Here is a 26,360-nt window from a genome sequence, read left to right as displayed (position 1 = left end):
ACAGTCAGTGGCCAGTCTGAAGTCAGTATCAGAATTGAATCAGATTAAGAAATGTCACTGTCAAAATTATATTTTAACATTTTAACTATTATAATGTGACACATTATATACTGTGTATATTTGTTTCAGATGTTTTTAAACATATTTTCTTGTAGATTATGCACCTTATAGTCAGATTGCAAAATGTCCTTTGATCAAGAAGTGTAGACATTTGATGGTTTTCTACCTTTTTAACCCTGGAATTCAAGGCTTGATTCCATCTGCTTTGTAATATTGTCAAAAGTGTTTGTGCAATATAAGGACTCTTATCCAGTGTGATTGGGAATGGCAGGTGCTTCATTAATCAGAAGTCAAAGTGTGGAATCACAAGAATTTATACACAAATATCTCAAATATTTTCATTTAAAATATATTCACATATATTCATTTGTCAATTTTATTGTGAAAGGCCAAGCCTCCCACCCCCTTTCTTTCTAAGTTATGCATCTCTGATTGGATTCTTTGCTGACACTCTTGCATAAAATACACTCATAAATTATTTTTTATAATTTTTAATTTCACTTTTTAAGACAGTAAAAAATTGAAAACTCTTGCAAAACAATATGAATTAGAACCCATCTCTTTTTCTATGATTTTTTCCTCAACCTTTTATAATTGTCTCACCTAGACAAAATTTAACAGCAGTTTTTTTAAGTAACTCATTTTTTTCCCCCGATGAAGATTAGCCCTGAGCTAACATCTGTTTCCCATCTTCCTCTTTTTTTTTTGTTTGAGGAAGATTAGCCCTGAACTAACATCTGTGCCAGTCTTCTTCCACTTTATATGTGAGTTGCTGCCACAGCATGGCTGATGAATAGTGTAGGTCTGCACCTGGGATGCAGACCCTCGAACCCACGCCACCAAAGCAGAGCATGCTGAACCCCAACCACTATGCCATGGGACTGGCCCCTAGTAACTCATTTTTATGGAATCTTTCCAGAGCATTCAATTTAGTTTTCATAGAAATTACACTTTTCTTTTCTATGTATATTTTGTCAATTTCATTATATTTAATTAACTTACGTAATTAAAGTAACAAGCACAAATGGTATAAACAGGTTTGGGAAAAAACACAGTTGACTCTTGATAAGTTTAAAACTCAGCTGGTGGGAGCAGAAGTACACAGAAGAAATGGGAACTCCAGAATAACCTACTAAACAACAAGCATTTAGTGTGCCTTGGGTGTCAACCAGTATGTTTTACAGAGGTGATAGAAGGTGTCACTAACGTTCTGGTTTGGGTAAGTTGAAGTCCATGAAGAGAGCTTCGACAGAACAGTCCCCTAAAATGGCATAATGCATTAGGGCCATTTTGGTCCAGAGGGACAATCTTCATAGGATATATTGTCTTAGAATCCTTATCAATTCTTCACTGAAGCTTTTAATAGTTTCCAAATTTGAAAGAAATATTTTTATTATTGAGTGAAAGCAGTGTAAATTGTATTAGACATATGATTTAGGATTTTGAGTTATATAATAATCACTTTTTCCATCGTTTGATATCTTTTTTATTTGTGTAAATATGTGTTGTTCCATGTTATACTTTATTTTACAGTGGTACAGAAAAAAAGAAAGAAAAACCACAAGGACAGAGAGAAAAAAAAGAGGATTCTCATTCTAATGATCAAAGTCCACAAATACGAGCATCACCTTCTCCCCAGCCCTCTTCACAGCCTCTCCAAATACACAGACAAACTCAAGAAAGCAAGAATTCTACTCCCACCAAAAGGTTTTAACTGTCCCCAAGTACAGAGCTAGGGAATGGTTGTAATGATACCTAAATTCTGTGACTGAGAAAAAGTTGGCTGTTCATGGATTCCAACAGAAAAGTCTAGTGGCTTTTTTCCCCCTTCTTTCTTGCTATAATTTGTATTTTACCACATTGGGGAATGAAGATTTAAGGTCAAAATTTCTCAGTTAAAACTGGGAAAAAAATGTTATAAACAACTTGATGAAAGGAAGGCAGAAATAACCTACTCTAAAACCAAAACAATATTTTTATAATAAAATTATAGAATATTTTTAAATTTATTATATAACTATGCATAAATTTATAGCCATGGATAGAAAATTGCCACATGTCATTATCCTCACCATATTTTGGCATCATTACAACCTTCAGCTTGCAAGGGCCCTTCTCAACAAATGGCTCATCATTGTGACTGCATCTCAAGTTTCAGTTTGGGGTTTTGGGAGGATAAGTTCTTGCTTGACTAGAGAAGTGAATCCATTTCACCTGGTCTTTTCTATACTAAAGGCTTGCTTGAGGGCTTCTCTCTGTGTCTGTAATAATTAATATTTTAAAGTTATGAGAGAGGGAGAAGGGAGAAACATTCTAACAATGTGTGTGAGCCTAAATTGGGGATCTAAACCTGCATGCTGGGAGTTCAAAGCTGCAGCTGCCTTGTAATTGAATATTTAGACAAACTTCATGAAATTTTCCTGCTTTAGAAATTCTGATTCAAGCTTTATGATTAGGAGTAGATATATTTTATCACCATATTTCTGCTTGGAAATCTTAGGAAAATATTAAACCATTCCCAGAACTGGCTAGGATTTTAGTAAAATAAATGACAACCATTCCTAAAAGATTTAGAATATATTTTTATTTGATCAGTTTAATATTTTGCCTCAAATCTCTAATAGAAATTTGGGAAAACAAAATATCCTTCACTTGACTGATGCATGTTTAACATTTTAAAAAGGCTTTGTCTGTGTGTCTCATGCAGATTCTTATGCTATCTAAATGGTTTATAGTTCTTCTGCCTGGTCTCATGTGGAATTTTCTTTGGATATAGCTTATTAATGTTACGCAACTTTGGATTGTGTGTGATTAAAGATTGCTTTTTCATAATCAATCTCTTTAAGGTTCTGACTTGACTTGGTATCTTCTTTGTCCCAGATCTTTTTTTCAGCTTCTTAAGGTCTCCTGGAAATGTGCTTGCCATTCTAAATTGCTCTTTGGATATGCTATTGCAAGAAGTATTGAAGGCTGGATGAGTTGTAGGATAGTTAGCAATGCAGCCCAGAAATCATTTATAAATCAAAAAATTTCAGTTATCAGTATATGGATTCAGTGTTGATAATACAACCCTTTTGTGTTAAATCATGTTTATTTCTGATCATGGGTAGAATTGTCTCTAAAAGATATAAACAAGAGTTTTGCTTTTAGTCCCACAGTTTATTTAGAAATTGTTGTTTGTACCACATACAATTTAATTACATGAGGACGTTAAAAATGAAAATAGCAGCCTTGTAATGACTATGAAAAAGTACAGGTTTTTCCATAAATTCACACAGTGTCACAAATTATGAGAAATATTATTACTCAGAGATTTAAGCAAATGAGTTTCTACTAACAAAAGGTACACGGGTTTTTTTAAATCAGGTAATATTTTTTCTAGTGAATCTTCTGAACAATAATGAAAATTATAAAATAGACTTGCTAATTGCCTTGTTTAACTCCTTCACTCATCCAAGCAGAACCTTTCAACTAATCCTTTCTTCTCTTTTCTGAATTAGCTTTAAGGAAATGTTAATTGCTGCTTTTGTGTTCTATTTAAACTGTCAATTACATGTCATTGCTACTCATAGAATTTTTCTCTAAGAAGTTAATATGTTTCTTCCAGCATAAAACGACAACCAACAGCTGAAAAGTCACATAATTCGTGGGAAAATTCAGATGATAGTCGTAATAAATTATTGAGGGCAGTTTCAACATCAAAATTAATATCAAAAGTTATAAAAAATACAGACAAGTAAGTATTACACTTTCTCACTTATATCTGAAAATTAATAATTCTGTGACTGTCATGTTTGTATGTGTACAATTATGTGCCTGGTTTGAATCATTTTTTTAAAAAATCTATATTATTTCTTTTTTTCTTCCAAGTGTATTTTTTTCTTACGTGTTCTAAAAGTGTGCTATGTCTTCCTGTTAATGCTCCCCAACTCAAATAATAAATCTCAATAATCTCGTAAGATTTGAGTATTGTTCATAAGTTCTTTCTATGTTTTCACAATTTAGGTGATCTTATGGAATATTCGTTGTTTTATAAAACAGTATATATTATTAGTATTTGAGACCAGTGAGAAACTTTTAAAAATATTGATGCCTGAATTTCACTTGTAGAGATTTATCTGGGGTGTGGTCTAGGCATTGAAGCTTTTACAGTTTCTTCAGGTGATTCTTATGGTCAGCCAAATAAAGTTATAAAATAAATGTCTTTGAATTCCTTTTGTAGGCATAAAGATGTCATCATCAACCAAGGTAAATTAAAAATCCTTTTTAAAAAAATATTTATCTTGCTTTTCTACATCAGTTAAATTTTTGCTAATTGATAAGACTTGACTTATTTTCATTCAGTGTACTTTATTAGTTCATAGTAATCAGAGAAGTGCGTTATTGTAGTCATTTAAGAAAATGTCCAATTTTTATTGTAAGATAATGTCATTTTTGTCTCAACCAGCAAAAATGTCAACCCGTGAAAAAAACAGCCAAGGTAAGAATAAGCTACACAGTTAGCCATCTTCTAAGTTAATTTCTTCCTGGATCTCTTATTTGGCTTTTCATTATTTATACTGCCTGACTTTCCTCATAATAAAGGAAATATGGTCATTTGAACTAGAGAATCCAACTACTTTTCTAAAAGTCCATCTTATTTCTGTGAGATCTAGAGATATTCAAGATCAATAGTAGAAATAAATATAGCATTGCAAAGAGGTACTATAAAATACTAAAGGGAATTTTCCCGCTTCTTAAAAAAAATGGAAGTTGTACTCAGAAAAGCCATTTAAGAGATTGATAAATTTTAACTCAATTTCCTGTCTTGCCAACTTCATTGCAAATAATCACTCATTTCCTGAAGCTAAGACTGAAAACATAATGAGTCTAGCAAATCCATTTCCTCTTAAATTTTTTTATATTAATTGTAATTTCTAGCTACTTGCTGTTCTTGGCTTGTTCTGACCAAAAAAGGAGAGCAGACTTTCTGTAAATGTGTATTTAATTTAATTACAAAGTAGGTAAGTTTTATACATCAGTTTTGCATTCTCCTTAGATTGCCTGCAGATTTACTGGAAGCATGCTGTTCTAAATGAGAGCATGTCCCTTCTATGCATGCTTGTTACAGCTCATTGCTATGTGTCACAGTTATCTTCATTTTCTGGGCTAGTACATTAATCAGCTACAATGTGGTTAAAGTTTTTGTTAGAGATTTAACTTAATTCCTATGAATTTTTACTTTCTTTGGTTCTAATAAGAAAAGAAATATTTATTTGTAATCTTATTTGGATCATTTGTTTTTATATAGAAATTCTAAATGAAGTTGATTTTTGCTGACATGCTTCTCCTTTAGTTAGATCTTACTTTCTCCTTTATAATTAAGTATAGATTAAGTAATGATTGAAATACTTTAAGGAATAAAATGAAATTTTATTTACAGAGACAATTCATATTATACATCAAAACATTTTTGAAAATTGAGGTAGTGGTATATAGTGAAAAGAGCAGTGAATGAAATCTGTGTATAGTGGTCCTGGTTCTCCTGCATAATAGCCTTGTGACCTGGGCAGGATGACAATGACTTGGAGTAGTTTTCTAATCTGAGAATAATAACTATAAAGCTTACTTCACATGACTGCTGAAGGATGAAATATTATATATGAAAGTACTTTAAAAATAGAAAACACTCTAACTATAAAAATGGTGCTATTATTACATGTTTTGCGAAAGAGCTCATTTTATAAAATCCTTGTAGGGTAAATGAGAAAGGGCTGTGTGCCTCTTTCTCATGTTGTGGTGTGTTCTTCAGAAGGAAAAAGGATCTTAAGATTAGTGTATAATAAGTGAGTGGTTTGTGTTGGTGACAGTTTTCAAAACCATTCAGGTAAGCAAGTAAATAAATTTTAGCCAGCGTCTGGGAAGAAGGATGGAATGAAAAGCTGGAAAAGATAATAGAAAAATAAGTTAAATTCTTTTACAAGAACTTGAACTCAAAAAGATTGTCCCAGATGTTGGAATTTAATAATGTCAAATGTTGCTTGCATTAAGCCTTATTTTTGGAATTTGAGTTTATTCCTTTGCCACTTTAATCAGCTGTATCCTATCTGGAGTAGAGTGTATTTTCAAGGAGAATTGTGCTTCAGCCTGTTGTGTAGTTCAGGCCTGACTGAAACTGATGAAGAGCCTGTACAAAGAAGGAGGTGGATTCTAGATGGGTTAGGAGATTACAGGTAGAGTATAGGAGGTAAGAAACAGAGGGAATCTATGAAGGCTAGCTTGAGCAACTAGATAAGAGGCATCTACTAAACTAAGGAACATTTGAGAAGCAGTAGATGTGTGGAAAAGAATGGGAGTTTGGTTTTGGAGAGTTATGCTTGTGTATAAGACAGTCTACTTGTACGGATGTGTATCAAGCAACATAGTATAGATGTTTAAATCATGCATATTTTGGAGTCCAGAGACTGGGTTCACCATTTACTTAGCTATGTGACCTTAAACAGGTTACTTCACCTTCTTTTAAGTCTTTGTTTTCTCATCTATAATTGAGACAATAGTAAACTCTCAAAAGGTTATTATAAAAATTAAACATAATAATAAAGTGTTTAAACATAGTACTTGGCACGTAGTACCAAACAGATTTTAGTTAACAGTAAAACTTTGCACTCAAATGTGTAGAGTAAGATGGAAAGACCATTAAATGGATGATCTTCATTTGATATAAGTTGCGGATCTATTTTAAAAGCTTGGCATTCGTTTTGCATAGCATATTTACAACACAATTTCTTATACTGTAGATATTAATCCAAAACATCTTTCATTTTTGGACAGTCTTTTAAAAATATGACATTAATTTCTCTACCACTTTACTGACAATGGCAAGTGTGACTTGCTCCAAGCCATCTGCTTTGATTTGGGAAGCAGCCTATTTACATTTGGTACATTTTGGTGAATGATAGCAGAGAAAACTTTACCTGGAAGGCCTATGTCCTTCTGGCACAGCAGAGTAGAAGAGGTGTGAAACTGCATATTCTGAATAGCAGTTAGGAAGATGGAAGCCTGGTTGAAAGCATTAGGAATGGGATGTCCACAAGGCAATCTCTGAGGCTAGATGTGGGAGGAAGGATAGGTTATACCACTAAAATGAGGCTCTCACTGACTTAGATCTTTATCTCTACTCAAATTCCTGAAGCCTAAACCCCTTTTCATTAATCTTCTCTCTAGTTCTGTTGGATTCTGCTCCCACCGCAAGAGAAATAAAGACTTAGCGTATCAAGTTAAACCATGAATAAATTTTCCTGTAGAACTATTTATTGTTAAATATAGCAGTTAGGTTTCAATATAATACTATTCATTTGATAAGTTACTGATTAGAAAGTTTTTTGAGCTAACTTGGGGAACTATAACCTCATCCTTATAATAGTTCTCAAGTATATTATGTTTTTTAAATATGGAAAATGTGTCACATGTCCTCATCTCCAGAGCAGAACCTGAATGTCCTCAAATTATTGCATGTTACTGTTTTTTTCAGGCTTCAGTAATCTTAAATCATTTTTCTCTTGTAGCATCTTAAACTTGTGTTGTTTAGAATTAGCATATAATTAATTATCTGGTCATGTTGAGAACCTGAATGACTCAGATGCCTACTGGAGAGACATCTGCTTAATTGAGGAAAAGAACTCATCAATCACCAAATCACACTCTTACTTCCTCTTACAGGGCTACCTCACTGCTTTAAGATTAGATTCTTTTTTGTTTAACTACCAAATCAGTGTGGTAATATCCTAACTACAGGTGTATTTAGATGGAAGACAGTTACTATAATACCTTAGAAAATCGAGAAGTAATCAACTGTTTCTTACTAACTGCCTGTCTAAAAATGGCTTCAGGTGAAAAATACTTCAAAAGGCGTTTTGAAATACATACTGTCTAAAATCCTTTGGTAATTTGTTGTAGCCAAACAGTTCAAATAATTTTAAAATATGTAATATAAACTCATTTACAAAATTGGAGAAAGGTAAAAAAACACCTGAATAATCTTGTTATTTTAGCATCTATTACAGTTCTGATATGTTTCTATATTGTTCTTTATCACATGCACATTTGAAATATTAATTCATTTAACAAATATGTGTTGAGTGCTGGTTTTGTCAGGCCCTGTCCTAGGCACTCAGAGGTACAGCAGTTACAATGTCTGGACTTGGAAACTTACGTTCTACATATAAGAAACAGATAATAAATATTTAATATATCAGGAGGTAATACATATTAGGAAAGAGTAAGGAGAGTAGAGAATTGCTATTTTATGTAGAGTGGTTAGAGAAGACATTTCTGATAAAGTGACATTTGAGCCACCTGACAGAAGTGGGGGAAATATGTAGATAACTGGAGAAAAGAATTTCGTGAGCAGAGATAACTGGAAGAACATAAGCCCCGAGGCAAGAGCTTTCTTGCTGTGTTATTAACAGCAAAGAGGTCGTTGATCATAGTGTGCATACAATTTTGTATTTGTTAACATGACATTTATAAAATATGGATTCATTCTAAGCAACAGAAGCTCCATTAGACACCTCATTTAGGAAAGGGAAGCAAGGTGGTTTAGTGGAAAGAGCGTAAGAGTAGTAAAGCATGAGACCTAGCTGGGCTGAAATGACCTGTATCACAGAGATTTAAAGAATCAGAATCCTACAATGACTAAAATTATGAGCATAGGTTGAGGAGAAGCTCAAAATTCTACTTGCCAAAGGAAATTATGGAAAAAATGAAACATTGTTCATGTGATAATAAATTTTTCCTGTGTCTCTGAGACCTTGGGCCTTGTTTCCTCACATTTAGGTAGGCTTAGACTATACGTCACTAAGGGTCTCATTTTTAATAACTTTTTGGAAGTTCGTTCTTGTAGCAAATAGAAAATGGAGGGCAAGTCCCCATCTCCACTAACTTCCTTTTAAAGAATTTGAATGCAGGGCTTTTGTTCAGAGACTTGTGTTGTTTTTTGACCTGTTGGTTCTAGGCATGTTCTGTCCTAAAACCTGATCACACCTGTGTAAACTGAGCATTGTATCTGATAGGATAGCTAAAGTTTACCTATAAGAGTATAAGATAGCAGTGTCCTACTGTATATTGTGTTACCTACTGAGAGGGTGTTTGTTGTCACCTGCTGAGAGTGTGTACAGTTTGAAACAAACCAGAAAAGTCAAAAGCCCTTAATTGAGCAGCAGATAGAATCTTTCCTTGCTGTCATTGAGATGGTATCCAGAACTTCGCAGTTCCAGAATTTAGGAAGAAGGGTGCTAGTTTTAAGTCTGTTTTACTGTGAATAAGCAGGAAGGGCAGGAAGCCAAATACTGCATTTTCCAAAAATATACTCACTTTTAAAATTTAGACATTGGCCCATTTTAAATAAGCTATATAAACATTCCTTGGATCTCTAGGTCTGTGCTTTGTCCAAGTAGTCTCTATTTTAAAAGGAGACCAAAAAGGGGGCCCTTTTCTCTGTTGGAGACTTTTTTAAAGCCCTGTGAATCAAAGATCTGACTTCTTTTTTTTTTTTTTTTTTTTTTTTTTTGAGGAAGATGAACCCTGAGCTAACATCTGCTGCCAATCCTCCTCCTTTTTTGCTAAGGAAGACTGGCCCTGAGCTAACATCCATGCCTGTCTTCCTCTGCTTTCTATGTGGGATGCCTACCACAGCATGGCTTGCCATGCAGTGCCATGTCCGCACCCGGGATCCGGACTGGCGAACCCTGGGCTGCTGAATCAGAACGTGTGCACTTAACCACTGCACCACTGGGCTGGCCCCCAAGATCTGATTTCTTGATGTTATTGTCGGTAACAGTCTTCTAGATTAAAATATATTTAAAGGCTGTCCAATTTTTTTTGATACAAACTATCCCAACTTCTAAGAAGGTGTGTTCTTAGCATCCTCTTTCCTTATTTTTAACTCAGAAAGAAGCCTGTCTTCTTTAGACATGGAGACTATGTCTAGTCACAAGAGAACGTCCTAGTCTTGTGCGTATTTATCTTATTCTGGTTAAAGACTTTTCACCCATACTGCAGTTTCACAACCATAGGCATAAGTTAAAAAAAAAAAAAATCTAAACTAGGAAGTGCAATTAAGTAGAAAATCTCCTTTCCTCAAGCGTGCCAGTTAACTGAGATGTGATAGTCAGAAACTCATTCTGTCTAGTAATGGCGATTAGATTCCATGCTGTGCTGCTCACTTATCAATTGTTACTGTTTCCCTGAAGCACTTTGAAAAGAATTCTGAAACTTGTGATTAGGTTTTGCAGAAAAGAGGTACAGTTGATCAGTGACATATACCAAGATTGGAAGAAAAGGCATAGTAAATTACAGGCCACACTCCTGAACTGTACTCATAGTTGGTTCTCTGAGGAACAGTTTCACCAAAAATATCCTATTGATTATTTCCTTTAATAATGCTTTTTAAACTTTTTAAAGATTGTGAAATATTTTGATCTCTCTAAAATTGTATGCAAACAATATAGCAAGCAGCCATATACTGACCACTCAGGTTTATTAGATTTCTACGTTTTGCTTTATTTTCCTCAGTTTTTTTTTTTTAAGAAATAAAACATTCGAGATAAAGTTGAAGCTTCTCCTTAATCCTGTTAAATTTGAATTTCATATGCAAGTTTTTATTGTTTACCTAGGCCCTCCTGACTCTCTTCATACTGTAGTTAATTGAGAAAGAGCTAGAGGTGGGGCCTGCCAGGTGGCGCAGCAGTTAAGTGCCCACGTTCTGCTTCAGCGGCCCGGGGTTCGCCGTTTTGGATCCCGGGTGTGGACATGGCACCACTTGGCAAAAACCACACTGTGGTAGGTCTCCCACGTATAAAATAGAGGAGGATGGGTACAGACGTTAGCTCAGGGCCGGTCTTCCTCAGCAAAAAGAGGAAGATTGGTGGTAGTTAGCTCAGGGCTAATCTTCCTCAAAAAAAAAAAAAAGAGCTAAAGGGATAAATATTTTGCCATGTGAAGTTTCTTTTTTGAATTTCTTATTTTTAAGAAATTGAATCCAACTTGATACAGTGAGATAAAATGAGAGGTTTTTTTATTTGCTTACAATATCTTTTCCTGGGGATATAAATGAGTGATTTGAGGGAGTTTTTAAAATGCAACCATATTTTGCTTCAAAGTTTGCAGCAATATATCTAGTCTTTTAGAAGTTTTATGTGTCTTACATTGTTGGAATAGATTTCTTTCCCATCTTTTCCTAAAGAAAGCCTTTCCAGGCAGTAAAAATAATTTAAAATGCTTAAGCGAACACTCATATCTGATATTTTCAAGTAATTTTGTGACAATCACAGTTGTAAACAAACCAGCAAAGAGAAATCTAATTAAAGGAAGTTTAGATTCAAAAAAGTAGTTAACTGCAAGTTGGCTTATTACTGTAATTAGTATAAGAGTTGATTAGCATAACACTTGGTTACGTCTCTATTCTAAGCTCCTAAGGGGCTAGGTTCACATCTTTTATATCTCCATTGTGCACCCTTGCCCCATCCCCATGTAATTAAGAATTCAGTAAAATTTACCAGCCAGTAGAACTCTGCCTATAAAACAAAGAAAAGGTAGCATTTTAGTACTCAGTCAGATTTTTCAGAGTTCTTGTCCTAGCCAGTAAAACTAACTGCATAATATTTGACAAGCATCACAACTAAGAATTTTTTAAATCTATGAAATAAGAGAGTTAGATTATATCCTTCTAAGTTCGCCCTCCCTAGTTTTTTATTTGGGAATCTTCATTTTATTATTTAACTATTTTTACATCTAGAGCTTTGAAAAGGGGTGAAATTTAGACTTTATGGTAGTACAAATCAAGTTCCTTGTTCAAAGTCCATAGATCCCTACAGATTATATTGTTTCATTGGAATTTTAAAATATTAAATTATTATTACAATATAACTGGGTCATTAACTGGGACTTGAAATCTTTTGTTTGGAAATAAATTGTTTTTAAGAAAAGATTTTAGCCTACCTAAAATGGTCTTTGTTACTTTCTACTATAAAATTGTAGTCAATATTTCTAGCATCTTGTTTACTTGACTGTTTAGCTTTAGGTTTTGGGGAATAGAACTGTTAGTGTCTGTCTGTAAAAAACCTCAAGCTAAGTAAAGATTCTTTAATTGTCTGTCTGCTGGAATTAGGTAGCATCACACTGGGCTACATTTTAGTTAAATATAAAGTTCAAATTCCAGTTTTGGGGGGCACTTCAGTTCTAAAGATTGTAAAACACAAATAAAAATGAATTCCTAAAGTGGAAGCTTTTGTGAGAAAGATGCTTTAAACTGTAAGCATTCTAGAAGTTCAGAAGGCTTTCTGCAGGCAGTACACATTATACAAATAAATCCAGTCCTATTCCAGGGAACCTCTGAAGCTCTGCTATTGCTTTGAAAGATTTTTTTTTTTCTTTTTAAATTTCTATGTCCAGAAATAGAGCAAGCTGTGGAAAAAAGCACTGGGGGAACTGATCTTGGAGCAGAGTGTGCCCAGTGCTAACTGTCTTCACCCCTCTACCTGAATTTTTCCTTTCACTTTGTCACAATCTGTGAAAGATTGATAAATTTTGATAAGCATCTTAAATAGAATATAAATAACTTTAACAACCAGTTATTTACATCAGTATGAATCATGTCAGCAGTGCAGCTTTTCTCAGAACACCTGAGATAACTATCCCAAAATGTTTGGATTAGGGAATATGAAGATCATTCTGCAATTTGGAGCACTTTGGGGAATAGGACAGCCTAGGGGGGATGCTAAAGTAGAAGAGTTAACAAAACCTGAGGAGACTGAAGAGGAAGTGCTAGGAGGTGTGAGGGAAGGACACAGAAAGGAAGAGGTAGCATCATGTATTTCAAATTTTTGCCCAGCACTCACTCTTCCCAAAAATAATAGAGTGGAAATATCTTCTGTCTCTTCTGTTGTAGTCTCTGACTTCCTACTGGTGGAATCCAGAGGTCAAGCTAGTACCATTTGGATTATAAGTAAAATGTCTTGTCAGGTCATTGGACTGCTGTGGACTAGGCTGAGGACCCCAACACTGTTCTGTGAACAGTACTGTCCAGTAGAAATATAATATATAACATACATGTGATTTAAAATGTTCTAGTAGCCACATTTTAAAAAGTAAAAAGACACAGGTAAGATTAAATTTAATATATTTAACCCACTGTATCCAGAACTTTATTACAATGTGTGGTCAATATGAGAATCATTAATGAGATAATTTACTTATTTTTTCCGTACCAAGTCTTCAAAATCTGGTGTGTATTTTATATTTATAGCATGTCTTGATTCAGACTAGTCACATTCTAAGTGTTCAGTAACCAACGGCTATCGTTTTTGGTTAGTGCAGCTCTAGAACATAGTTTTAGAATGAAAATGTGTCCTAGCGTCTAGCCTATCCCAGGACGAAATTTGGAACACACTCTGAAAGCTCATTTGACCTCTCTGAGCCTTGGTTTCCCCTTCTGTAAAAGTAGGGAGTTGGACTAGGTGAGCTTTAAGATTCTTCCAGTTCCAACATTATTTGTGTCTAGAGAAATGAACTAATGGCCTTTATGGTGTTTTTATCAACAATATCCCACAGAATTTCTCCTTTTACAATTAAGCTGTCATTGATGAGATTCAATTAAGAATTTTATTTGTTTGAGCATAAGCTTGTAAGTGGTAAAGCTAGGATTCAAACCCAGGTCTGTCTTTATCACAAAGCTTGTGTTCTCTCCACTATGCTGTATTGCCTCCCTTTCAGCCCCAGGAATTTTCACGGTGCCAAGATAGGAGATAAAATATTGAGATGAATCACATTTCAGTAAGCAGCAGCCTTATAATTAAATACTGATAGCCCTATATTGTGTTTACTAATTATCAGGAGATAGAGAGTTTAATGTTTCTTTTCCTCACATTCTTTTTCTGGACTATCAAACTTTGTGTTAATGTTACTGGTTTCATACTCTTCTTTGACCAGTCCCATTGCCTGTCCCTTCTCCTTGACTTCCATGATAGTTTACAGTGGGGAGAGCCAGAAAATAGCATTGGGGTAAAAGAAACAAATTGATTGTGCAGTCCTTTGACGGTAAGATCAAGAAGACTGATAGTCTCAGGATGAAGTTTGCAGTAGGGCTTTGACTCAACGGTGATTGAGGAGGAAAGAGGCTCTTCCGCATCTATGTATTTTACCTAATTCCCAAGGTAAAGACAGTCTTCTTTAAAAAAAAGAGGTTGCCAACTAGTGACCTGTGTGGCCTGCAGGCCAAAGGTGTGTTTTCACATAGTATTTTCCCCTTTTTGGCAAAGGAGTAAACCTTTAAAAATTGGGAGATTTCACAGTAAATTATAGCTTTCTTATTTCTTTTGAAAAATGAGATCTAACAACACTGGGCCCACATCTTTCGTGGAGATGACCAGCTGCTGCCTCCCTGAGCTGGGGTATGGGATATGCCATTTGCCCCTACCCTCAATCATCCTGTATTCTCCCACTGCTCTCATTTTGCATTTCCTGCCTCGGCCTGTGGGTGTTTGAATTTATGATCCCTATTTTAAAGTGATAGAATCAACAGAATTCTAACTTATTTGCCTATACTTACTGTTCTGTGGACAGTCACTTTAAAACTAATGAAGAGATATTACAGTGTGTTAAATCATGTATTTAAGCAATTCCTAGGTAGTGTTTAGAATGGTCACAAATCCTTCTCAAAGGAAGGGGAATACATATTTGTCAAGGACCTCGTATTATACTTTATAGTGTGATATCTTATTTAACCAATCATAACTCCAAGTGGTAGGTAGTATTATCATTTTATGTATTAGGAAAGTGAGGCCAAAGTCACACAGCTAGTAAGGGGTACAGCTGGATTCAGATCCCACTGAGTCTTTTTCCAAAGCTCCTGTTCTTTCCACTATAATGTATTGCCTCTCTCTCGCTCCCAGGAATTGTTTGCAGTGCCTAGTTTGTATACTTGGCCTCCAACATATATACTCCCAGTTTACAGTCAGGGAAAGCATTTCCATCCTAACATGCCTTGCCATTTTTATGTTATATTAGAAAAGTTGACAAGCGCTAGATAGATAGTTCCTTTGCTTTTACTTAGTTGCTCATGCTGCTTGACAGTCGATAAAGGAATCAATACGGTATTCTGCACTATCTCTAGTAGCAAAGGAGAACGTTCTTTTTCTTTGATACTGTCCCGGACCCATTGCTTCTGCTGGACATACAGTCTCTTCTAAGTGGTGATAGAAGCATCTATTAAATGTTTTATTTTTTCATTCGGAAAGCATTTATATTATACACCTCTAATCAAAGATCCTGGGAGAAATTCCAAAGGACAGTATATCTGCCTTTGCGAATTTATATTCTTAAAAAAACAAAAACAACTAGGGGCCAGCCCCGTGGCATAGTGGTTAAGTTTGGCATGCTCCGCTTCGGCGGCCCAGGTTCATGAGTCAGATCCCAGACACAGACCTACACCACTCGTCAGCCATGCTGTGGCACTAACCCACATATAAAGTAGAGGACGATTGGCACAGGTGTTAGCTCAGGACTAACCTTCCTCTGCTAGGGGTGTGGGTGGGGGGACCCAACTAGAGGGAAAATTGTGTAACAAATTGACATCTATAAGAAAGTAAACTATATAAAAAAGGGACAAGGAGATACAGATAAAGATTGCAGAAGGGAAATAGTTGCAGCTGGTAATCATTTAGTTGTCATCAAAGTCCAGCTATGTTAAAAATCATCAGGAAGCAGAGCCCACTCTTAGATTCAGAAGTAATACAGATGTCAGGTAGTGTTAAAACCATGGTGTGGGAGGTCTTAGCCTCTTCTTAGAGCAAACCCTGAGGCCAAGCACACTGTGAATAATAATAATACAAATAACTTGAACTTCTCACCCATAATAACAAGCACAATTTTTTAATCAGACTTTAAAGAAATACCTGCAGATATTCAGTGAGTAATTTATCTTTCCTCCTCTTCCATGGTTTGCATCATATCAATTAGTCAGTTACTATGTACTCTTCTTAGTAATTAGTCATTATTAGTGGTCCTAAGGTTGTATCAGCTTCTGGTTGATGACCACATTTTCAGTCTGTTTCTAATGCTATTTTCATATCATACCAGACAAGTTGGCAAGTGCTAGACATTTCTTATGCTTTAGTACTCAGTCTCTCACTTTCTCCTTCCCTTTTAGGTTCTTTTGTAATCATTTCACAATCACCATCAACATTTATTAAGCCTATCTGTATGTAGGTCATTGGGAGGCTGGGATCAAGATTGGGTGTTTTTGTTTTTTAAAGGCATAAGAAACAATCTCATCTAAGTGAAGTATTGTTTCCTTTTGTAAAAAGTGTACCACAAATATTGATTCTAGACTTGTCTTTTTAAGATTTTTAGATTTAAACTATTGCAGAACTTATAGACGTTATTGCTTTATGTAAATAAAAGATATTTTGGAACCTATGCTGTTAATTAGAAAACTGTTTCCCAGCACTGTCTTAAAAATGTTAGTGTGTTATTGTTGAATTCATTGTTTAGACTCAACGCTGATTTATAGGCACAGTTGTGAAGTGACGGAAGTTGGTCCTCTTTCCCTCCCAGCTCTACTCACTGCCGTGTGTAGTAGAACTCTCAGTCTCTCTCCCCGTCCTGACTTACAAGGGTGTTTGACTCCTCTCCTTGTGGTGTATTCTGAGGCCATGTTTTTTGTATGTCATTAAGCATCAGTAGGATGATCAAGTAGTGTGGTAGGCATGGTTGTTGTCTACTCTGATAATCTCCTCTTTTCAACTGTCACAGAAATTTCCATCATAAAATTTTCTTTTGCATTTTTCAGCTTTGACTTTCCTGGCCTTCTTGTTGAAATATGGCAACTTAAACAGATAAATTATATTCTAATTATGAAAATAGTTATTCTCATTTAAGGAAATGAACAATAGTTTTTTCCCACAATGTTTTGGACTAGGTCTTTGTACAGAAACAATTATATATACCGAGAATAAAGCTCTGAAGTAGCTATCTTTTGTCTTGTTTTTATTGTATCACGTAATAATCCACTTTTCTATAATTATTCAGAAAATATGTCTGACTTAATTTTTGTCTTGTTTCAACAGAAGGAGAATATATTAAAATGTTTATGCGAGGTCGGCCAATTACAATGTTCATTCCTTCTGATGTTGACAACTATGATGACATCAGAACAGAACTGCCTCCTGAGAAGCTCAAACTGGAGTGGGTGTATCCTTCTCTGCTATGACAGCAAATTTGTTTGCTTTGCCTTGAGTTTAAAAAAAATTAGTTTACCTAACCTCTATCAAAATTTTCTTTCTACCAAAAAAGTAAATGTGATAAACATAACAACCACTTGAGAAAGTAAAGAGATGTCATCTCTAATCCTTTTGCTATTAAAAGCAAGTTTAAAACCACCAAAATTAGTATCTTTGGATAGGGCAAGCAGTATTCTGTGAACATCATGCAGGTACTTGTATGGTAGAAAAGGCGTCAAACTGGAATCAGAAGATTAGTGTTTGAGTCTTGGCTCTGCCACTTACTCCCAATGAGTCTTGCTTTCTTCACGTATGAAAAGAGGTTAATAACCCCTACCTCACCAAGCTGTTTTAAGAATTAAATAAGAAAACGTCAGTTAATCATTTTGTAACCTGTGAAATAATGTTGATTATGTTATTAAGACCCCAGATTAACAAAGTTGCTTCTAATTCCAGAATTAACTTTGTCACAGCCATGCTTTTAAAAAAAATGACTATATAAAACAGCTCTCCTAATTTCATTTAGAAATTCTCACTTCTCTTAGAACATTGAAGAAGAAAGGAGCTAATAGTTTGAACTCTGCCTTCTGTTTCCACTCTCCTATGCCCTCTTCCCCCACCCCTTGAATCATTCCCTCCTTTCTGCAGAAGTTAGCTTGGGAAAACTCACCAATCCTGTAATTCTGTAGAACTTTTTAACAGACACTTTGCCTACCAAACTCTGTCTGGCTCTCTCTTACTCATCATTTAGGTCAAGCATAAATGTCACTTTCTCAAATAGCCCTTCTTCTGATCCCTTTCTTGTCTCTCTGTTTAAATTAGATCTTTCTTTTATGCTTTCTCCTACCATCCTTTTATTTTTCTTTCCACAACTTCTAATGATATATTTGGTATTTATTTTTGTCATCTTTGCCAGAGCATAAGCTCCAGGGACACAGGCCCCACATTTGTTTTGTTCAGAACTATGTGTTCAGCTCTGTGCCTGACACATATTAGGAACTCAGTATGTTTTTGTCTGGTGAATGAGGAAACTAAGATTTAAGCTCATAAAAGACTCAGGGTTCCCCATGAGATAATGGCAGGATTTGAGTTCTCTAGTTCCAGTCAGTCCTTTTTTCATTATACCTTCCTGATTCCTTTAAGAAGCCATGAAAAAATTGTTAATTTAACACCTTGAAAATTATGTTTATTAAAAACCTTGACTCTTTCTTTAAGATATGGTTATCGAGGAAAGGACTGTCGAGCTAATGTTTACCTTCTTCCTACTGGGGAAATAGTTTATTTCATAGCATCAGTAGTAGTACTATTTAATTACGAGGAGAGAACTCAACGACACTACCTGGGTCATACAGACTGTGTGAAATGGTTGGTATCATTTAACATTTGTTCTTTTTTTGATTTCATGCTCTCTTTTTTTTTTTATTTGGGTTTTATTGGAAGTGATTTCTTGTGGAGTGCTCAGAACTTAAGGATATTATGGGCATTCTGTAGAATATATTCTAAAAAGAAAAAAGGACTTACAGGCCTCAAATGGTTGGTGTGGTGTCAGCAGCATATTCCCTGTAAATCTTGATTGGGACCTCTTCTTTCTCAGATCCTTTATGGTCCTTTTGTTCTGGCCTGTTGTATCAAATATATGTGGGCACACTGAACTTGTACAGATTCTGAGAGTAATTATTGGTTACTGAATATTTATTGAAGATTTATTCTCTGCAGATAAATTTTGAACTTCAGGCTTTTCTTTTTGGGAGAAAGAAATCATGGCTGAATAAGGATCATAAGTATCCTATAAGATGTCAAACTAAAGACGAGAACTTTTAAATGCTTCGGCATGTTTTACAGTTACTCAGTTTTGCTACTTCTTGGTTAAGTTTAATCATTTATTGCTTAAATTCATTATTTTCCAACATTTAAAAGCTTCTCTGTGTCTGTACTATTCTGGCAACTGTATCTTTATCTAGAAAAAAATTAATATATGACTATTAGAATATTATATAGATAGTGGTAAACTTTTAGAGATACTAAAATATTGCCTTTAACACTCAAAGAATAGTTTATGTACAAATTCTTTATTACAACATTGTTTGTGATAGGAAAGATTAGAAGTCTGTGTGTCCTTTAGTTGGGGACTAGTGAAGTTGTGGTGTGCCCATAGGTTACCATGCAGCTATAAAGAATGAGGAAGTTCTGTATGTATTAATATGGAAAGATGCCTAAGATATGCTCCTAAGTACAAAGAATAGGAAAATGTGTGCAGTGTTCTACCATTTGTGTAAAAAGGAGGTGGAAAGTAAATATGTGTCTTGGCTTCTACATATATAAAAATGTTCTAGAATTATTAATAAAAAGAAACTGATTACAGTGATTACCTGATTTGGGGTTGCAGGGTGTGGGATAGTAGAGAGGTAGATGAGATCTTAGCAGATGGGACAGGGTAGAAAGAGACTTTTCTCAGTGTGTCTTTTTATAGCTTTTGATACATGAACCATGCAAATGTATTACCTAATCCAGAAATTTTACTCTTTAAAATGTGTTTTAAAAGATCTGAATTAAATATGGCAACATGTTACTGTGCTGGATTTTTGGTTACTTTTAACGTAGTTGACCTCAATAAAGGACATAAACTATTTAAGTAAAAGGAAATAGAATTAAAGAAACATGTTGATAAACTCTAGCCTCCTTAGTAATTGAAGAAATTAAGACAAGATACTGTTTATACCAACTTATCAAGGCATTTTAAAAGATATAATTCTTAATTTTGGGAAGTTGTAGTAAAACTTTTAAACCTTTTATTTCTTATGACAATTTAAACTGATACTATTCTTCTGGAAAGTAATGAGCAATACATACTAAGAACAAAAAATTTGTGTTTCCAATTGAGCTTACCCCTTGGTTGCAAGATGTAGAAAGATTCTAGAAATGAACATGAAGATGTCTTTTTTAAAAATTTTGCTAGTCACTCATATGTTTATCATGATCAATTAGGGCATATATGCTGCACTGTTTTCAGTTTGTACTTAAAAGCTCCTTGCCCCAAATTTGACTTCATAAGAGTTTAGGATTAAGAACTAATTAAAAAGTTGGAGGCACTATGTGTGAAGGTATTCACTGCTATGTTCCTTTGTAGAAAAGCAGAAATTATAGAAGAGCTGTTAAATCAATAATATGCATAAGGATTATGTAGCAAAATGGAAAAATGCTTATATTTTAATAGATTAAAATTACACAATGAAATATTGCATCTTCACTATGATAAAATCATGTAAATATACCTATGTGCAGGAGTAGGGAGGAAATTGAACAAATGAAAACAGTTTAATTTGTTATCATGTCACAATTGTGAATAAATATTTTCTTCAAATTTAGTGTTCCATTAATTTGTTCAGTTTAAACAAGAAAGAAAAGGTACAGCTGAAAACTTGGAAAAGAAGTTTTTTAAATAATTGATTTTTATTTGATTTGCTGAAGAAAATAAAACAAAGTGATCACAGTAGGTTTTTTATGATTAAAAATGATTTGTTTGAAAACTGTTGATACTAAGGCATATTTCTGCTGTTTCACGTATCCTGTATATAAAATTGTTGTTAATACCAATTTTTAGCCTTGCTATACATCCTGACAAAATTAGGATTGCAACTGGACAGATAGCTGGAGTGGATAAAGATGGAAGGGTGAGTGGCACAGTTTTATGCATTCTGTACCTAGTGATATTGCTATTAAAATGGAATTGTTTGTAATTTTAACCACAGCTTACTTATTTTATTCTTTAAAAATTTACTAAGGGATTTCTAGTATAAGCAGGGGAAAAAATATTAGAATGTAAGAACGTTCCAAAAACCAAGAGAGAATCATACTACTTAAATATTTTTTTCTAAAAAATGTGTTCTCCCTAAGAAAACTATTTATTTGTAAAAATAGGAAGGCTGAGGAACTACTTACTTTTTAAAAAAAAAACAGAATAACTTAATGTTTGCCAGAAGGTACTGCAATTTCCCTAAATTGATGGACCTCTTGATTTTATATATGCCTAGAACTGATAAACACTTAAAAAATTTTAGTTACTCTTCAGTATTGTTAAATTGGCTTACATAACAAATTCCTTATTTGTAAGGGTCAACAGTAAATATTAATGATGACTGATTAACATATGTATGACTGTACTTATGACATTCTCTGGCTTCAGTTTCTTTAAAGAAAAGGAATGGGAGGGGTTATATTGGATGACTTCTAAGACCCCTTCCAGTTCCAAATTCTATTTAAGGACTGTTTGCTTTGTAATTTACTGGACTCTGATTTTTTTAAAAGTATTATTTTCCCAGGAATGAAGGTAATGCAAAAAGCAGGGTATCCAGAGCAAATTTGCCTGGCTTAGAATCCCAACTCCACCTTTCGATAGCTGTATAACTTTTGGCAAGTTATTTAAATCTCTGTATCTCAGTTTCCTCATATGTTAACTGGTGATTATAATAGTATATAGCTCATAGGATTAAATAAATTAATACATGTGATGTACTTGAGAATACTATATGGCACAGAGTAAATACTCAAATCATTACTACTATTATCACTGTCATTATGTCCTTATTTTCGTGGTATGAGAAGAAAATACCTGCTGAAGATTCTTTGGGGTCATGTCTAAATGTAGTAGCGATTTTTTTTTTCTTTGTGAAGAGGATTCACCCTGAGCTAATATCTGTTGCTAATCCTCCTCTTTTTTTTTTTTTTTTTTGAGAAAGATTAGCCCTGAGCTAACATCTGTGCCAGTCTTCCTCTACTTTTTTTCTTTTTTTCTTTTTAGGATTTTGTTCTTTGTTTTTCTCGTCAAACCTCTCTGGTACATAGTTGTGTGTTTTTAGTTGTGGGTCCTTCTAGTTGTGGCATGTGGGACGCTGCCTCAGCGTGGTTTGATGAGCAGTGCCATGTCCGCGCCCAGGATTCGAACTGACGAAACACTGGGCCGCCTGCAGCGGAGCGCGCGAACTTAACCACTCGGCCACGGGGCCAGCCCCCATCCCTATTGCTTTTTAAAGATGACAGACTCTCCTGTGTGGTAGTGGTATTTATTTGCATCCACTTGAATTCCAGTTGGTCATGCTATCTTGCATTTTTCCTCTTGTTTTTGCAGCCTCTGCAACCCCATGTCAGAGTGTGGGATTCAGTTAGTCTATCCACACTGCAAATTATTGGACTTGGAACTTTTGAGCGAGGAGTAGGATGCCTGGATTTTTCAAAAGCAGTAAGTTATTATTTTTAAAGAAGTAAACAGTTGTGCTAAGAAGTGGAAAAGAAGTTGAGCTCAATTTTGTGTATATGTGTTCATAGAAAGTGATAACTCTAAATTGAAAAATAAGATGTTAGCTATTGCTTAGCAGCGGCCAGCATTTTATCCTAAGTACTAAAGTACTTTGGTTTAGATAGGATCCAGGATATTATACTTATTTAAACTTAATTTTGTTCTGTCCTGAAATAGGATTCCAGTGTAGTAGGAGGAAATGGTAAAAGGAATACATACACAGCATAGTGCAATTGAAACAAGCAATAGCATGTGCTTTTGCTTCAGCTTGAATCATGGAGATCTATTTTATTTAGAAAATTCACACATATGAAACTTGGCCAATTCTGCATAAATATTGGCTTTTCTTGGTGTCTTGCTGGAGCAAAAGAAATAGACCTTTGTATTCACTAAAATCATGAATTATCTTAGTTCTGAATTGATAACAACATGAGTTTAAAATTCAGTGTCTAGCCATCTTATCTAAGCCTTGAGGGTTTATTCTGAGGGGAAAATAAAACAAGATGTTACTCATTTAAACATTCTCTTTATTCTTGAATTATGTGTAATTATTATAGGATATACAGAAGACCTCTTTTGCATTTTAGGATCCATAATTTTTAATTTCAGATATAAAGATCCGTCTGGGTTTTATTTGGCCTTGTTCATACTTTTAAAATATATTTATGTATTTGTATTATCTCTTCAGTTCCTAGCTATCAGTAGCTATATTTGGGATTATGGGAGTTTTGTGGGACATGGAGAACATTTTTAGGGCAGAAAGATACATTTGAGTGGATTTAGGAACTCTGCCAGCTTGAAGGCACTGAATGTCAAGGGGTCCAGTGAGTCATGAATTGGGAGAAAGGCATTTAAAAAAAGAGATAAGAGGACAGAAAGGAAATGCTTTTACTACCTTTTTCCCCTCTAACATCTTTCCACAGCAGAAACTGTCGTCATCTTGTTGATACCATGGTTACAGTGTTAAGACTGTCTTGGATTGCCTCATACTACAACATTTCCTAGTTTAGCTAATCATTCCAATACAGACTAAGAGAAAGATAAAGAGAAGAGAGTAAGCTCTGCCCTTCCTCAGTACCCTCCACTCTTCACCACAATATTTTTTTGTTCCATAGACATCGTAAGACATACACTACAAATACTACTAGAAAAAAGTAATTTTTTAATATCATCCATTGTCCTTTTTCTTAAGCTTGGAGACTTAAATTGTGTGACTGAAATGGTTTTGGGAAAACAGACAGAAAGAAGTTTAATTATGCTTTTATTTATCTTGTTTATTCATGTTAATGTATCTTGGGTATATTACGGAAAACTGAAATTGGCAATTAGGAAAATAGCAATTAATTTTAGCTTGTTCCATCAAACTGTCAAAATTTAGTCAGGAGCAAAGTTAGGAAATTATGTACATTTCATGCCTACCTCAAGGGAAAATACTTTAAATACAGTCAGCAAGAAGGAAGCATAAGATGCAGAAGGGGTTAGGGTATCCTCAAAATGAATTATTCGCTATCTCTGAATCATAGAATTGGCTAGATGGCAAGTGGAAATCAACCTAAGGAAAAAATTAAAAATAGAAGATATTTTTTAAAAAGAATCTTTATTATATTTCTGAAGAAAATACAGTTTTAGTACATAGCATATTCATTATGTTTCAAGGAATCATGAGTTTAAAGGATTTTGGATTAAGTTAAGTTAATGTTGGCAGTTTTAAAATACAGTGTTTATTCTTAGAAACTGAGCCTCATCTGAGAATTTTAAAATGCCTTTAATTGACTTTTCTTTAGGATTCAGGTATTCATTTATGTGTTATCGATGACTCCAATGAGCATATGCTTACTGTATGGGATTGGCAGAAAAAATCAAAAGGAGCAGAAATAAAGGTAAATCAAAAGATTTTTTAATTAAGTATAATCTTTTAGAACGCGTTATTTGTTTTGCAGATCCTTGGAAGTGTATTGAATATCCTTAAGTTGCAAGAGCACACCAACTGGCCAAATATATCAGATTTATTGACTTGTCATCATTCTTATGGTATTCTTAACATAAAGTGGTCAAGGGGCTGGCCCCGTGGCCAAGTGGTTAAGTTCGCGCACTCCACTTCAGGCGGCCCAGTGTTTCATTGGTTCGAATCCTGGGTGCGGACAAGGCACCGCTCATCAAACCACACTGAGGCAGTGTCCCACATGCCCCAACTAGAAGGACCCACAACGAAGAATATACAACTATGTACCGGGGGGCTTTGGGGAGATAAAGGAAAAAAATAAAATCTTTATTAAAAAAAAAAAAAAAGATAAAATGGTCAAGCAACTTCAACCAATTTCAGACAAATTGTGCTACTGAAATGCCGAAGGAGTTGGTTGTCTGATTTCAAAATTAAGACCAAATACTCGGCTTCTCTTCTTCTTCTTTAACAAAATATGTTATTTCATTCAATCTTTAAAGCTTTAAAAATCTAAAGGGGAGCTGACCCAGTGGTGTAGTGGTTAAGTTCACACACACTGCTTCAGCGGCCCAGGGTTCACAGGTTCAGATCCTGGGCGTGGACCTATACACTGCTCAAGCTGTGCTGTGGCGGCGGCTCACATACAAAATAGAGGACGACTGGCACAGATGTTAGCCCATGGACCCTCTTCCTCAAGCAAAAAGAGGAATATTGGCACAGATGTTAGGACCAATCTTCCTCACACACAAAAAAATAAAATTCTAAAGGAATAATTCAACCTTAGGAATATTGCTGACATAACCAAAAAGCATATGTAATGATAAGTTTTTTGGTCTTACATATATCCGTGGGATTACTACATAAAATGCTACAACATTTATAATTGCTCTAGAGTAGTATTGATCCTCTTGTGTGGATCAGGCTATAACGTAAGAGAAGAAGGTAAGATTGGCAATGCAACTGCGTTCGTATGGGTCAGCAATGGCCTCCCTCTGAAAGGCTTTCAAAGGAAGTCAAAGTGACAGAATGACTAAAAAAAACCTATGACATATTTGCTGTACTCTTAAATAACATCACATTCCTCTTCAGTTGCTCTCTCTTAGCAGTTTTGTATAAGCTTCAAGCTTTCAGCTTGTTGGTTGAAAAGAGGTTATCTCTTAAAGTAGTGTAAATTGAGTTTTTAAAGGGAGTAGATTTAATTATATTTGAAGGGACCATAACGTATTAGGAAACCTCAAACTTTAAGAAACAGAAATGAAGATATAGATTGTCTTTTCAGCCATTATTCAGAGTAATTTAACATTGAAACATAGGGAAGTTATACCAAAGTGAAATATGTGAATTTTGATCATTTGTAGTAAAGACTACCAGATGAAGCCTTATGAAGTGGTTACTGGCCACTCCTTGATCTCCTTTCCAGGACCTTAAATGTTATTGTTCCTCAGAGTTATATCCCATATCCTCCACTGATATCTTATACCACTCCCATGGCCTTACTTACCCTCTGCTGTGTCCCACATCAGTTAACTCCAGTCCAGATATGTCTCACAGGTTTAAACCTATATTTCTTATTGCCTGCCAGGCATCTTTATTTGAATGTCCTATCCCACAAGTCAAGACCAACCTATCCAAATCTAGACTAGTCATCTTCCTTAGCCCCTAGTCAATTTTGCATCTCAGTGAATACACCACATTCCACCTGGGTGCCCAGGCTAGAAACTTGGGCATCATTCGTGACTCCTTTTCCCTCGCTTCTCACATCCAGTCAGTCAGCAAGTTCTCTAAACTCTGTATCCCAAATATCTGTATT

The 26,360-nt window shown here is 34.8% G+C and overlaps 1 protein-coding gene across 4 annotated transcripts in view; it reads left to right on the top strand.

The window, feature by feature from the left end:
* The window catches only part of EML4 (EMAP like 4), a 157,018-nt gene that overhangs the window by 86,245 nt on the left and 44,413 nt on the right, over window positions 1-26,360 (top strand). For 2 of the 4 annotated variants that reach the window (XM_070512180.1, XM_070512178.1), the window contains 9 exons: window positions 1,594-1,767; window positions 3,668-3,796; window positions 4,283-4,308; window positions 4,508-4,540; window positions 17,163-17,286; window positions 18,531-18,680; window positions 20,917-20,986; window positions 22,441-22,551; window positions 24,393-24,488. In XM_070512180.1, coding sequence (XP_070368281.1) covers window positions 1,594-1,767; window positions 3,668-3,796; window positions 4,283-4,308; window positions 4,508-4,540; window positions 17,163-17,286; window positions 18,531-18,680; window positions 20,917-20,986; window positions 22,441-22,551; window positions 24,393-24,488 — 913 coding nt within the window. The remainder of the gene's footprint in view (window positions 1-1,593; window positions 1,768-3,667; window positions 3,797-4,282; window positions 4,309-4,507; window positions 4,541-17,162; window positions 17,287-18,530; window positions 18,681-20,916; window positions 20,987-22,440; window positions 22,552-24,392; window positions 24,489-26,360) is intronic. The other 2 variants (XM_070512181.1, XM_070512179.1) reach the window with 1 other exon arrangement.

Source organism: Equus asinus, chromosome 6 (assembly GCF_041296235.1).
Source record: "Equus asinus isolate D_3611 breed Donkey chromosome 6, EquAss-T2T_v2, whole genome shotgun sequence".
NCBI lineage: Eukaryota > Metazoa > Chordata > Mammalia > Perissodactyla > Equidae > Equus > Equus asinus.
This window is presented reverse-complemented; position numbering and strand designations above follow the sequence as displayed.